General features: G+C 35.7%; 1 protein-coding gene across 2 annotated transcripts; it reads left to right on the top strand.

Moving 5' to 3' along the window:
* The first annotated feature begins 3,189 nt into the window (after positions 1–3,189).
* LOC110115604 (CDPK-related kinase 3-like) lies at positions 3,190–13,246 on the top strand. Of its 2 annotated transcripts, none has more exons than XM_020848875.2 (11): positions 3,190–3,994; positions 4,707–4,837; positions 4,989–5,030; positions 5,169–5,277; positions 5,372–5,450; positions 6,903–7,199; positions 7,377–7,486; positions 8,374–8,481; positions 8,607–8,669; positions 12,418–12,585; positions 12,800–13,246. In XM_020848875.2, the coding sequence occupies exons 1-11, from the start codon at positions 3,470–3,472 to the stop codon at positions 12,935–12,937; spliced, it is 1,770 nt and encodes a 589-aa protein (XP_020704534.1). In that variant the 5' UTR covers positions 3,190–3,469; the 3' UTR covers positions 12,938–13,246. The 2 variants fall into 2 exon arrangements, with proteins under 2 accessions (XP_020704534.1, XP_020704535.1); XM_020848876.2 differs by having other exon boundaries at positions 3,870–4,002.
* The last annotated feature ends 2,913 nt before the right edge of the window (positions 13,247–16,159 follow it).

Raw genomic sequence — 16,159 nt, 5'->3', positions numbered from 1 at the left:
CATCAAAAGTCCATTTAATAAAAGAAACTTTAGTTTTGATGCCATTGATTTCACGTGATGGTGTAGAATAAGCTTCTTTAACAAGCATTCACATGTGATAATATATAGATTATAAAAATATGGACATGCGAGTTTTCCAGAAATTAAAAGGTATATTATCAAACAAGGATGGTCGGGTAATGGCCTACCCATCAGTGGTATTTCAATTACAAAAGTTAGCCGTGGTTCAAAATTCAAAAGTTTTTAAAAACTAGATTTTATGAATCCCGCTCTAATGCCACTTAAAAGTTTGTTAAGATTGTTAATCCCTTATAAACTAGCCCGAGGCTAACCAAGTGGGGGTGGGGTGAATTAGTATTTTTAAAAATTCTTAAACACTAAGTAAAAACTTTTTGAATATTTTAAAACAAATGCAATCAACCATAGAAATTAATATATGAAAAATAAAGTGTAGGAATAACACAAAAAGAATACACTGGATTTTATAGTGGTTCGGTCAACTTGACCTACGTCCACTCAGTGGAGCCTTTCCTCTAGGTATTACAATAAAACACAGTGACTCTCATTTTGCTCTCACAGTAAGGTAGAGAAGCATTTACAACTCTTTTTCACCGAACCCAGTGAGATAGAGAACTTGAACTCCTTTTGCTTCCTCTTGAAGCAGGTAGAGAACTTTGATCGATTGCTGATGAAGACCTCCCTAGAGCCACCAAAGAGCCAAAACAGATGAATGGAGAAGATGACTCGAATCCTTACTTGGAGCAACCTTTGTAAATACCTCATAAACTCCCCCTCATAAGATTCTCTCTCTCTCTCTCTCTCTCTCTCTCACTCTCACTCTCTCTCTCCCCCAAGCTCTCCCTCTCCTTCTCTAAGCTCTCTCAGGTCAGTATAATAACAAAAGATCCTCTCAATAATAATCAAGAGATCTTATAAAGAAGGCCTTAAAAATTGCCCTAATTTGCAACTTTTCATCAAAGATTGTCTAGGACGATCGATAGATCATCCTGTACAATCAGTGTATTTCATCCCTTCTAGTTAAGATGATTTGGGTGTGCTCGAAAATTAGAACAAGTGGTTTATTCTGTTCGTCCAGGATGATTAGGATATTGTCCTGTACTATTAGTTTAAAATCATACATATCATCCAATATATTGCTCTAGTTGTTCAGGAGATCCATATTGGACGATGAAGAAACATAACAAATCGTCCCGGACGATGCTTGTATCATCCTGCATGATTAGTTCAAAATCAGTGATTATCGTCCAACACATAGTTCTAGACGTCCAGCATAAACATATGGACGATGAACAATATAATTGATTGTTCAGCAGATTGTTTGGGATGTCCAGCTGATTTAAGAGATGATTAAGATTTTTCTAACTAATCGTCTAGGATGATATGATTATGCAATCTAACCTTAATTACTTTCCTTAATCACCTGACTAATTTAGATATGATTGTAGTGAATCATCTAGGATGATATGGTATCGTCCTATATGATTTTTAATAATAATAATATCATACCTAAAAGAATTTGACAGTTGAATCTTTCTGATTTGAGCCTATCGTCCAAGATGATTTGCTTAATTAGGTTGGTTTGACATAGATGTCCTAATTAGGGTTTCTATTTTTAACTGATCGTCCAGGATGATCTTGGATCATCCTGTACGATATGATCAAAAATAAAAAAACTCTTAAACTTACAGAATTTCTCCCCCTGAGTGTGTATGTGCAAGGTTACTTAGCATCAGGATCCCCTTATTACATTTGACTCAAGAAAGAGTAAAAACCTCTAGAATAGTTATAGACTCACTCAGTCCTAATCTATTCAATCTTGAGATGGCATGATTTGCAATTGACCTTATGGACCTGAAAAGTTAGTAGGAAGAGCAACTAAAATAGATGTGTAGTAGTAACAAAAGTAGAGAAACATGAATGCTAAGAATGTTTGTTATCATCAAAACTATAATCCTTAAATCCATATTTGCAACAGGCCGGAGGTCATCAAGTGGTGCTGCTAGGGCATAATGATGGGAGACATATGCAGAGGTCGAGTTGACTTTGACTATGGAGTCATCGAGTGTAGAGGGATGACGACTAGAGGTAGCGGCTGACGGCGCTGTAGGCGGCTGGAGGTCGGAGGTAGAAGGTGACCGCAAGTGAGTAAAGAATCCCTTTCCGTCTTCCTTCTCTATGTGCATCTGAATCTGAGAGCCTGTGTCCAAATGAGGGGGTTGAGAGATTTTTGTACGTGGGGAGTGCGGTTTGAGTGATCGTGGGTGAGGTGGTTATGTCCGATCGTGGGTGAGGTGAACGTGGGAGTTGGCTGTTTGGCAGTTTCATTCTATAGTCAATAGTAAATGAAATTTTGAATGAATGAATATAGAAATATGTTTTGATGAAATCGATTTGTAGTGGCTTTCACTAGAATTATTTAAATTAAGGGATAATTAATATAACTTGTAAAACTAAGAAGATAGAAAATATACAATCATTCCAATTTAAATCTTGGGACGTCACATAGAGAGAGAGAGAGAGAGAGAGAGAGAGAGAGAGAGAGAGAGAGAGAGAGAGAGAGAGATGCTTTGAAGGTGAATGTCTGAGCACTCGAGCAGCTGCCAGCATGTGTGATGATGTGAATTGTGTACCCGAGAGTAATTTTTAGAAGACAAAAAAGAAAAAAAAATCTAATATTATTAGGTTCATATTACTAAATATAACATTAATTAGGAGGTAAATAGTAGACTAGTGAGGGCCCATGCCCCCAATTTAAATCTACTAATGAATTTAGTCACAAGTTGTTGAAATATTTTTTTATATAAAATTAGCACCTATATTATTAAAAATAAATGATCAACTTTGCATATGGACATTTTCTAAGATCAAATCATTAAAAAATTATTGGAATTAAAAGAACTAAATTACAATTTTGCCCTACAAAATTTCATCATAAATGAAATTAATTGGATGCCATTTTATAAATAAATAACATGTAAATGCTATTTATGAAAAATAACAATAAACTTTTTGTTCAATTCTCTGTCGAACAACGTCAGCTTGAAAGCCGACAAAACACATAATCCCATCGAATATGAACGGATTAAATCAAAACCCTCCGAATAAATCATATTAGTTAATTCATTTAAAAATATATAACGTGAAAAAATATCCAAATCAAAGCCGGCGCCCCACCTGCTTCGTTTCTCGCACTATTTTACCTCAGATCCTTCGCTTCTTTTCTGTTACTCTCTCCGCTGTGTTTCTCTCTCTTACCCTTTCTTTATAACGACTCCAATTTCGTCTCTCTCTGATCAAGTCCGCCTGTAAAATTTCTTCCTCTTTTACAGCGTTTTCTCTCACTAGATCTCCCATCGCCGACCCAACTCGACGATCTCTCTCTCCCTCTCTCTCGGTTAACACTCGTCTTCTTCGCTGCCTTTGACTTGTCCTCTGGCTGTCGTGTGAGATGGGACTGTGCTACGGAAAGAACATCCATGTAGCGGAGGACGATGGTGGAGGTAACACCGCCAGCCGCAGTCAAGTCGCGCCTCCTCCGGCGACGGCAAAAGGAACTACCCCTACCCGATCCTCCGGCACTAGCCCTTGGGCCAGCCCTTACCCCCACGGTGGCGCCAGCCCGCTCCCCGCCGGCGTATCGCCGTCTCCGGCTAGGTCTACACCTCGTAAGTTCTTCCGTCGACCCTTCCCTCCTCCATCGCCAGCGAAGCACATAAAGGCCTCTCTCCTCAAGCGTCTTGGCCAGCCAAAGCCCATTGAGAGCCCGATCCCGGAGGACGGAGGCGGTGGGGAGGATCGCAGGCCAGAGCGGCCTCTGGATAAGAGTTTTGGATACGGGAAGAACTTTACGGTCAAGTATGAGCTGGGAAAGGAGGTTGGGCGAGGACACTTTGGACATACTTGCTCGGCTAGGGCGAAGAAAGGGGATATTAAAGGGCAGCTTGTCGCTGTCAAGACCATCTCTAAAGCAAAGGTGCGGTGGTATGTGAATGAGGGGGTTCTCATATCTTCATTTGTATTTCGATTTCGTTAATTTCGAACTTCTTGTGCCATTGGCTGGCCACTGGTTACTGATTGTCTAAGTTTGGTTATAGATTCTTGATCTTATGATTCTACTTCGATTTTGCAATTGATTATTCTGTGGATGATTCTTGTTCTTTCTTGCAACGTACATTTACGTTTTTATGTTGGCTGGATACATATTGAATTTTAGACTTTATTGTTTTTTCACTTCTACTTCAGCAATAAATACAATAAGTTTTAATTTTAGGCTTGGTAAATGCTTTTAACCTTTTACAGCTTTAATTAAATTGATGCATTCTGGATAGATAACTTGTTCTGCAATATTTTTTGCAATATGTTGACTTGGCTTTAGCGCTATGAAACTTGTTAATCGTTATTTAAAAGGTCATTAAAGTTTTCTCTTTTTTTAAATTTATCCATCCTTCTGGAGATATGGGCTCCTGTATTTTTTTAACTGCCCATCATTCTCATTTGTAAAGCTCGTCTCTCACAGAAATGTAAAAGAATGATGAATTGAAGATAGACTGAATTTCAAATTTTACTTCTCAAAATTTCTTACCAAAGTATGCTTTTACTGCTCTATATTATCGTTATTGTTCACCTTAATGTAATCATCAATCATGCCTTGCCTGAACTTTCTGTTTTTTTCTTTTCTCGTTTAGATGACAACACCGATAGCAATTGAAGATGTTCGTAGGGAGGTGAAAATTCTGAGAGCGTTATCTGGACATCCAAACATGGTCAAATTTTATGACGCATGTGAAGATAGTCTTAACGTCTACATAGTCATGGAGTATGTTTCTTTTCTTATGAGTTATTGACACTGTTTTGCTTATAGTTTTCCTTTTAGAATTAATGTTGTGGTCTTGATTTGAGGATTTGTTTGAGCTCAAGAAAAGTTTCTTTTATGATGTATTTTGTTTCTTTTTCTTTTTATTGATCAGGTTGTGCGAAGGAGGAGAATTATTGGATAGAATCCTATCAAGGTGTTGCATATATTTTCAATCTTATTTAGTTTCACGTGTCTTGTCCCAACTATTTGGCATGTCAATCATCATCATCATCATAATAATTAGATGAGGCCTTTAAGATTTCTTATCTCTTTGATTTTTGTTGGCTAAAAGAGGAGGGAGGTACACAGAGGAAGATGCAAAAGTGATTGTTCTGCAAATCCTTAGTGTTGTTGCCTTTTGTCATCTACAAGGTGTTGTGCATCGTGATTTAAAACCAGAGGTATGCTTTGGGCACTTTTTTTTGAAACTGTTAATATTTTGTATTTACACCGTGCTGATGTGGTTATGCCTTTTTTTTTTTAACTTGTTTACAGAACTTTCTTTTCAGTACTAGAGATGAAAATGCTCCCATGAAGATTATTGATTTTGGTCTTTCTGATTTTATTAAGCCAGGTAACTTTAGAATAATTTACTTGATACTTCGCAAATGGCTCGGTGGAAATTTTATGCTATTGCTAGCCATTTCTGCTAAATGGCTTAAGCGGCAATGCACTATTGTAGATAATTGTAGATTTAAGAATCATGGTACTTATCATTAGCGCCACATGTTGGAGACTTCGGTTTGCATCTAATACTATACAGCTTGGATATTTGTTGAATTTAATGTTTTCTGATGACTTCTTAATATAAATTCAAGGGCTTCTTTTGAACTTTTGATTCTTTATGTTTGTGCATGCTTATTTGTTTTTGGCATCTTTTCTTTTATTTGGGCCATCCAATGCTTGCAATGTGCGTTTATATATGGATTCATATTATTACCTTTATTTTAGGAATATCATATAGAAATAATTACATTAATGGCCCTTCGCCTCGTCTTCATTGTGCTAGAAGAAATAATAATTGATAGCACTTGGGTTTCTATGCGGCTTGTATTACATCATTTTGTTTCATGAATTCTTAATCCTTGGCTAATTTCTTGGGTTGGCTGTTGCTAGTGTTATATAGAATGCTTTAAAAATGTCATTCAAATTAGTGTAGCAATATTTTTACCATGTTTTTGCATTTTGTGACCTTTAGTTTTTGCAGTCATGCAACACCATTGTTATTATTTAAATGTTTGTTTTCTTTGCTCCATCATTTTCCTTTTATAATGGCTGAACATCAATTGTGAAAGACAATGTTGTATGCAAAAAATTACTATGCCATTATAAGCTAATGACATGTTCAAATAAAATGCATGTTCGAATGTCTTTTGCTTGTGCATGAAAATAGGATACACCTTGCTGTTTTTTTTTTTTTTACATTTTTTGGCCACTTTTGGATTCGAGAACTGACCAGTGGGCTTATTGAGATTTTTCCATTAATCATCATTCCCTTCATCGTTGTCATCTACTTCTTCTCCTCTCTCTCTCTCTCTCTCTTGTTTCTTAGGTTATGTGATTTAGAAGCACTTAGAAATTCGTCCTCTGTTCTATTTGGAAAGCGCTTTGGATTGTCCCGAGGACCAAAATAGGTACATCAATTAGTCCCTCTGACTTGCACATACAAGGCAGATTGAAGCATGTGCTGCATTGAATATTGTAATCAAACTCTTCTCAAACGATTGGACTTTTATTGTAGAATCGTGAATTACATAAAATCCTTGAAATGATTTCTTTTTTTTTTGTTTATTTCTCATCATTCACGAGTTACCTCTGATAGTTTGTCTCTTTGGGCCATTCAAATACTACAGTTTCTTCTCATAAGAATGAATTTTGTTTATAGAATCAAGAGCCACTTATTATAAAATGATTTAATACGTCATTCTCTTCCTTTTTTTGATGCAAGTCTAATTCCTTCCTTCGCATAGTTTTCTTAAAGTTACTGCCATTCACAATATTTACTCTATCATTATTGATATTGCAGATGAAAAACTTAATGACATTGTTGGCAGTGCCTATTATGTTGCTCCTGAGGTTTTGCATAGATCATATAGTACAGAAGCAGATATTTGGAGCATTGGTGTTATTGCATATATCTTATTATGTGGTAGCAGGCCCTTTTGGGCGCGGACGGAATCAGGAATCTTTCGTGCTGTGCTGCGTGCTGATCCCAACTTTGATGATCCTCCTTGGCCTTCTGTATCTACAGAAGCTAAAGATTTTGTTAAAAGGCTATTGAATAAAGATTATAGAAAAAGAATGACTGCTGCACAAGCTTTAAGTAAGTACTATCTTCCATAAACTTCTGTCACTTGCTGTGGATAGCATGATGACAGTAGCTCAATTATTTGTATTGGTTAATCCGATGTATCTTTTGGTAATAATGTCCTATTTGGCAACAACTTAGTTTTTTAAGATAGATATCAAGAGAGTGTAATTGATAATTCTTTGATTGCAGCTCACCCATGGTTACGAGATGAGCAAAGACAAATTCCTTTAGACATACTTGTATATAAGCTAGTAAAATCATACCTCCGAGCTACTCCTTTCAAGCGTGCTGCCCTAAAGGTTTGTCATTCACCTCTTGGGTTCAGTTTTCCGGATTGCCCGGGCACAGACCACTTGATTTTGAAATGGTTGCTGGTTTTCCTTTTGATAGTTTACTATGGTGTACTTCCAGCTTGTGCTAGAAATATGAGTCACTCTTTGGATACCGTGATCTTGTAATTGTAACAATTATCATGATGCATTGAATCTCTTTAAAAATTGCCATGATCTGAACACCATCTATGCTATATTACTGTCACGATCTTTCTCTTGGCATTATTTGAAACCTTGGGGTCATATTTGTTTTAATATGGGCTTCCCAACTTTATGGTAAAAAAAATTAATTTTTGTCTTAAAAAGCTGCTTTAAGAAGCAGAAAGAAAGCCGTCCCAAACGAAACCATAATCATTTCTCCTCCATTGTAATTTCCCAAATTTTGTTTATGTTTCGGACATATTTTGTGTCCATTAGAATGTGTGGTATGGGATATTAGAATGCCAATGTGAAACCTCGAAACTCATCACTAATGCTTGCGTGTAACATGATGCTGGTTTCAGTGACCACTGGAGACCTGATGCTCTGTTGTATTTCTTAAAGTTACTCATTTAATTTTTTCAATTTTCTTGTGTGTTAGGATGTGAATTTCAATCCACCTCAGATATAATGCAACTCATGGATATTTGTGGCACTTTGTATAAGAAAATCATTATGTTTTGATCAAAATACTGTAGATACTCTGGTTAAGGCCAAGACTTTCATTATGTATGAATCATTCAAGGTTTCGCATTAAATCATTACAATTGTCGCTAAGTTTCCTAGTTTTATTTACTTTACTTTCTTTTACGTTAGATATGTACAAATTTGTCAGTTGTCAGATATCGAGTTTTAATTGTTTCAATTATTTGCAGGCTTTGTCTAAGGCATTAACTGAAGACGAGCTTATATATATAAGGTCACAGTTTCAGCTACTGGAACCTAGTAAAGATGGCCGTGTTTCCCTAGACAATTTTCGAACGGTCAGTTCATGTAGTTCCAATCTCTCTTTGCCATTAAAGAAGACATTTGGTTCAACTAATTTCTAATTTAATCTGTACATGTTTTTTGCATTCTGACTGTCTTATATATTTTGAACTCATTGCAGGCCCTTCAACAGAATGCGACCGGTGCTATGAAGGAATCTAAGGTTCCAGACATCCTGAATACGGTATGGCATTTATTATTTTCCCCGCTGCTGTTTATTTTTTAAAATCTTCTCCTAATTCCATTCTCACGGCAAATTGGTATTTTCTACGTAGTTACCTTGGGTGCACCATGTCTTGATTATATTGTATCCACTATGCTTTTACTGCTATTGTCAAATTGCTGCATTCTCAAATCCATTTTAATACCCGATTTATGCAATGTAAGTTATGGGCACCTGGATGGCACCCAAGCCTTTGAAGAATTAATTCTTGATATCATTGTCGTTGCCTCTTATACTTGTATCTTCAATTGCATGTCCTACCTTACAACTGAGCTCTCCAATGACAAGATATGTTTACTATTTTCTGCTAGCAACAACCCCAGGTCCCCAACATCCTGGCAATTTCTCAAAGCCCAATCTCTTTTTATTCAGCCACCAGGTATTTAGTGATTTTTCTACCTTTAGAACAAGAAAATATGTTTTCAGTCACCATCACCATTCATTCCTTATCATTTTGATATCAGAGAATGGTATGAGTGGATCTTGGCTATACTAGAATAAAGAGTGGAGGTCGAGTCTAAACATGCAGGAAATATATAGGTAGAGTGAAGATAACGGCGCCATGAACCATGGAAAAGAAATGCAAAGTATGGAAGAAGGAGAAATGCATTCCTCATTTATGATTAAAATAAAATACATATATTATTTTATAGGCAACTTATCGGAGTCCCTATAGGAGAGAACCACCTAGGCTAAGCAAAATGCACAAGCAACTTACATCATTTAATCCAAGCATATTTTTTATTACACCTAAATTTCTTGATGGGCCAGCCATATACTTATTAAATTTTAAATTTGAAATTGCCTCCAATAATGTATTATTGGATTAACTCCTTTTTTAATTTAAGCATTATTTCAAAGAAGAGAGTTTTATTAAATTTGAATTTTGAAATTGCCTCGAATAAATGATATAATTTCTCAGTGCTTTGAAATTTGATCTTGAATTTGAATTTTAGGGGTGTCATAATTTTAGGAAGAGAAAGAGGAGTGAAATTTTCATAAGTGAAGGTAGGTGGTTGGTCAAGCATAGAATTTATTCGTAAGTTATCAAACTATGGTGCCATAGATTATATATTGAAATCATTCTTTGATTACATTCCAAGCCTTTGGGAGTCAATTAAAATTTTTCCTTGCTTTATAAAGTTTATGGAAGCAGAAGTAAAAATAAATTTTCTTCTTCATAGATATGATGCTTTAAAATTTATATCTTTGTTTTATATCAAGTAGTCAAATAAAAGAATGCCATACAGGGAGGCAGGGTGTGATGTAGAACATCATGTTTATTATGAAGCTCCTATTACAAGATCAAGAATTAGAGAAGAATTAATTTTATGCCTATTACAAGATCACGATTTCAAGTCTAAGTTTATATCATTGCTTTATGGCTCGTTTTTAGTGAGATTTGGAGTATTTTGAAGCATTGGAAAGAAATTGAAGATGTTTTAGGAACTGAGAATGATGAATATATGGTTTATGGTGGCATTGGAATGAAGAGCACAAGAATAGTTGAGATAACCTACATCTCCTAACTCGGTGAAACTAAAAGGTGACTACCAAGCTCCAACCTTACAATAATAACAACAACAACATCAAGCCTTTGTCCCACTACGTGGAGTCGGCTACATCAATCCTTTTTCGCCATTGTGTCATATTAAAAGTCAAATTCTCATTTAAATCTAATAGAAAAATATCATTCTAATATTTTCTAACCAAGTCTTTTTAGGTCTACCTCTACCTTTCTTAGCACAAGTCAAATCTAAAACCGCAACTTTCCTAACCGGATCATCGGAAGACCTCCGTTTAATGTGACCAAACCATCTAAGGCGATTCTCTCTAATCTTATCTTCCACTGGAGCTATTCCAACCTTTTCACATATATGCTCATTTCATATCATATCTTTAAGGGTAAAACCACTTATTCACCTAAGCATCCTCATCTCTGCAACACTTAACTTAGTATTATGTTTCTCTTTTAATGGCCAACAATCAGCACCATAAAACATTGCAGGTCTCACCACCATCTTATAGAATTTTTTATTAAGTTTGAGGGGGACTTTTCTATCGCACAACAAGCCCAATGCATTCCTCCACTTCAACCATCCAACTTGAATCCTGCCGATAATATCCCTATCTATTTCACCATCACTCTGAACAATAGATCCAAATTATCTCAAATGTGTACTCTTATTATGACTTGATCACCCAAAGTCACAATCTTCTCACTAGGTCTATTGCTATTAAAATAATAATTCTCAAATTTTTTCAATTATCCAAAAAGATTTTCATTTATCTCTAGCAATTATTTAAACATTTCATCAACTATAAAATATTCAAAATTTGAAAAAAAAAAGTGGAAAATGAGAGAAAAAGGGTTAACCACCCAAAGATGGGGAGACAGTGGTAAGCCACTCCAACTACCTATTTTTAATCAAGCTTCAATTTGAATATAAGTATTTGCTTTAGCCAATCAAACATACTGCTAAAGAGTTCTGTAATAATTCTGAAGGAAGGAAATAATATTCTAAGCCTACATATATTTTTAAGATTTAAAAATTCAAAATTTAATGCTTAAATTTTGAAATTGAAAAAAGTTTTGCAATTTTTGTAGTCTAATTTTTTCATGCTTTTGATCAATCATATGCTTCATGATTTGTATTCTTTGATCTCGATCAATGCATTTTAATTCTTAATCTTGTGACAGGTCCTTCATTAATCAATACTATGTTTTGCATTAGGGAGGAAAGGAAGAAGAATAAGGAACCGTTGTAGACTTGTAGGTAGGAATAAAGGATTGTCTATAATAAATCTATGATCTAAATTCATATTGTCAGTTAATTCATTTGTTAGAAGGCATAATTTTCCTATTCGTAACCAAAGGAATAATTCTCCTATTTATAAATAGGGTTACAGATAAGATTGAATTAATCAAATCTATTATTTTCCAAACTATCTAAAGTTATCTAAAATAATAAGTTAGCATAAAATAAACATAATAAATCTTGATTTAAAAAAAATCTAAAATATTAATGATAACTTAAGTCTAATTTATCATATTTCATCAAGTTCTTTGGGCTATAAAGAACTCTACATGAAGGAATTGCAATATTGCTAGAGCAAGAATCGAAGGTCATTAACTATTTCTAGAGCTAGTGAAATTCATTATGAAGAGGAAAAACAATATCTAGTCTAAAAAACATCAACCTCTCCAATATATTTATAACTCTCCATGCTATTTATAGTAATATGGTTACATATAAGATCAAATTTGAAATTAAAACCATCCTTCAAATTTCCCAAAATTATTCAAATGGAGAAATTATCATAACATAAATAAAATCTATTCAAAATCGTGATTTAAATAAATCCCAAAAAAATGAAAATAAACTAACATAGTTTATTATACTTCATCAATGGATGATGATGAAAATGGAATATATAATGACATTATATTATTGATTTTCCTAAAAACTTAAATTACTTAATCATACAATAACACCAAGCCTTTATCCCACTATCTTGATATAAGCTTTTTAGCCAAATATTGGAATATAGAACACAACAAAATGTGATAGATAGTTTTTTGGCTTAATACAATTTAATATGAATGCTATAAATTTAATTTATTTGAATAATTTGTAAAAAATTTATGTTATCTTATCTTATTTCTATTGGAAGTTTATAACATAGGCTGGTTGTGATAACATCTCAGTTGGAGCCCCTCTCATACAAAAAGATGGACTTTGAAGAGTTTTGTGCCGCAGCAGTCAGCCCTTATCAGTTGGAGGCGGTGGAAAGATGGGAGCAGATTGCAGCTACAGCATTTGAGTATTTCGAGCAGGAGGGTAATCGGGTCATCTCAGTTGAGGAGCTGGCTCGAGTAATAATAGATTTCTTGCCCATTTTCTACTTATGATTAGATCAAAGACTTTGGCTTCATTCGGGACGATTTTCTTCATGCTTCTTAAAGCGACATTCTAGTACAAAAATTTAAATTTTTTAACTAGAAAGTCATTTTAAAAAGCAGTAAGAAAGTCGTCCCAAATGAAGCCTTTATGTCCTTCAAATTCACTAATCTCAATTTGATTTTGTAGGAGATGAACCTTACTCCAGCAAATTATTCCAATGTGCGTGATTGGATCCGACCTGCTGATGGCAAACTTAGCTTTTTTGGCTATACGAAATTTTTGCATGGTGTGACTATACGCGGTTCTCATACAAGACATAGATAAGCCTGCCTTTTACTCTCATCTCATTCAAATATAGTCTTTCAGTATAGTGCTTGCATATCCTTTTTTATTCTTTTGGTTTTCTTTTAAAGATAATTGTATCCTCCATAGTAAGCTTGGTGTAGTCAAGTCCCTTGAGTTGATTCAGCGAGCAATAGTTTCAGCTTTTTTTTTTTTTTTAAATGTTTTTATTTTTGTTTTTTGCAGCTTGCTTATGGTTTAAGCAAGATCTGCACAGTGGAGCTTGTTTTTGCTCCATATGTCAATTATATAGGATACAAATATTTTGTCTTTTATATCATATTTGAATAATGATGGACCCATAGATTTTAGGTTTTTTTTTTTTTAGAATATCAGAAACCTGTAGAAGTGGATTTATTATTCTGTGCGGAGTCCGGAGCGTCCGGAGACCAATAAAAATGCGCCGCATCACTCTAAAAAAGTATCGTGCTCAGTACGGAGCGCGTAACCGGACGGGAGAACCGTCCGGTATCTGCATAGAATAATAGCAGGTAGAAGTGACATGAAATGGAATGAGAGATGTTGCATTACCTTGATTCTCCAAACCATGTATATTTGTATAATTAGCCTTTTTTTCCGTTTGAGTAAAGCTTTCTCCAAACAGAACCTAAGCTCTTATAGAGCTGTGCTGCTGGCCTTCCTAAGTTTAGTAGAACTCGGATTCAGCTACTCAGATGCCAAGTGTATTAGCTGATTTCATCCAGCCCCTTCTGGTTTTAAAATTTGGACTGGACTGGACTGAGGGGTCTGGCCGGTTCGGTTGTAAACCGGTCCTGCTGAACAATTGCTTATGTATAGAATTGGCCCAGAGGTGGTCAGAAATGATGGTTGAACAGGAGAATCGGCCTGATTTTGGATAAACCGGCTGCTTTAAATATATAACCATTTTTTGAGCTTTTGATTTTGTAAAGTGGCTGTAATAGAAAATTAGAGGATTCAACAAGTTCAACCACTTTATGATTTATGTTTTTGAATTATTGATTTAAATATTAATGTTACTTGAACTTGAATATTTTATAAATAAATAAAATATGATGCTTCAAAATTATATTTAAAATAATCATTTTTGGAAGTTCATGATTTAAAGTATTACATAAGATTAGTGAAAATATCATTATTATTTTATTATTACATTATTTTGAGGTATATTGAAATAATTTTAATATTTGTTATGTTTAGGGTTCAATTCTTAGCCTAATCCCAATTAACATAAATAAATGTAGGAAAAAATGTTTCCTTTCATGGTGCTTGTTTTATATAACAGAATATATGAGTTGCTTCAAAATATGGTACTCATAGCTGACCGCAAACCCAATTAAGCTCTTACCGATCTCCCTTCGATCCTCCTGCCGCAAGCCACGATCTCCTCCAGACCCGACAGTCTCTCGTGGACAGGAATTTTTATTACGTCCTCTGACCGGACGTTTATCTACATTCGGTCAGAGGATTGTTACTCAGTTTTTGCTTGATATTTGGTCGGTATTGTTAGGTATTGTTTGGTAATAATGAGGAATACCGCTCTATGAAGATCAATATCAAGTTATACCGAGCAATATCGAGTAATACCAAAAAATACAGAGTTTTTTCTAGAAAAAACTCGGTATTTTTTGGTATTACTTGGTATTGCTCGGTATAACTCGGTATTTTGTCTTCACATAATGATATTTTCTCGTTATTTTTGGTATTGCTCGGTATTTCTCATTTTGTGCGTGCGATCTTAATGCGGCCGAACGTAGCTCTACGTACGTTCACCAGATGTAATAAAAGTTCCGTGGACAGAGCTTCAACCCATCCGCCGCTTCCGAACCTCTACAACCCATCAGCCCATTTGACCTGCTTGCGGCCAATCTACCCGCACAAGTCCTAACTCAACATCTATAAGGCCAAACCTATCCTAGCCGCAGGTATACTTGATCGGCCCTCTACTGCAGCCGAATAAGTCTATTTAACTCTGTTTACCATTATTACAAGTTATTATTATTATTACTATTAATATTGTTAAAATTAGCATTATCATCATAGTTTTCTTATTTTCTCTCGGAGTGCGGACGGGGAGAACCGTCCGCACAAGCATTGGGTACCTAGCGTTACTTCACTCGGTACTGCTGGGTACCGCTAGGTATCCAATGCTTGTGTAGATGGTGCGCACTCTGCACTTTCTTTTTTTCCCTTTTTTTTATACTTCCTTTTTTTTTTGCTTTCTTTCCACACAGCACATTATGAAAATTTATTAAGTTGCAGAGCTGCGCACCACCTCGCTACACGAGGGCACTGTGGTACCTAGCGGTACCCAGCAACTCGCCAGCGAATATGTTATTTCCGAGGTGAGTAACGCTATAGGGTACCGCAATGCTTTGCGGACGGTTCTCCCCGTCCGCACTCCGAGAGAAAGTTTGAAATAATGATGGATAATTACTAGAATTTATCGTCCGCACTCCGAAGGAAGAAAGAATAAGAGAAACTATGATGTATAATGACTAGTAATATTTAAACAATAATTGAATAGTTAATAATGATAATATTAAAAAACCACGCTCCGGCTCTCGCCGGTGTAAATAATGTATAAACATAGTTAAATAGACTTACTTCTGGGAGGCTGCAGTGTGTAGACGCGCGTCCGATCAAGTATTTATACCTGCGGGCGTTCTAGGATAGGTTTGGCTTTATAGATGTTGAGTAGAGAATCTTGTCGCGAGGTCTCTCGCTCTCGCGCCGCAAGCAGGGTCAGGTTTATATGAGCAGCCCCCGATGGTGCCCGTAGAGGTCGGCCCAACTCAAGCTGGCGGATATGGTGTTGAAGCTCTCGTTCCATCGCGGCCATAACTTTGGTATGCTACATATCCTGCAGATGGAACGTACGGTCCCAAGAGCTGGACGTTCCATCTTTTGCACTGCGCAACTCGCATTAAGATCCGCACACACAAATGAGAATACCCGAGCAATACCAAAATTAACGAGGAACACTAAGTCATTATTGAAGACACAAGACATATACCGAGTCCGGTATACGAGGCCGATATACCAAGTCTAATACCAACAGAGACGGGAAGATATAACCGAGTTTTTTCTAGACAAAACTATTGTATTTTTATACTCGGTATTACTCGATATTGCTCGGTATAACTTGATATTTGATCGTTCATATTAGAGCGGTATTCCTCATTATTACCAAACGATACCATAACTAGCGTAATTATCGACCAA

The sequence above is a fragment of the Dendrobium catenatum genome, unplaced genomic scaffold (assembly GCF_001605985.2).
Source record: "Dendrobium catenatum unplaced genomic scaffold, ASM160598v2 fragScaff_scaffold_199, whole genome shotgun sequence".
NCBI classification, from domain to species: Eukaryota; Viridiplantae; Streptophyta; class Magnoliopsida; order Asparagales; family Orchidaceae; genus Dendrobium; species Dendrobium catenatum.
This window is presented reverse-complemented; position numbering and strand designations above follow the sequence as displayed.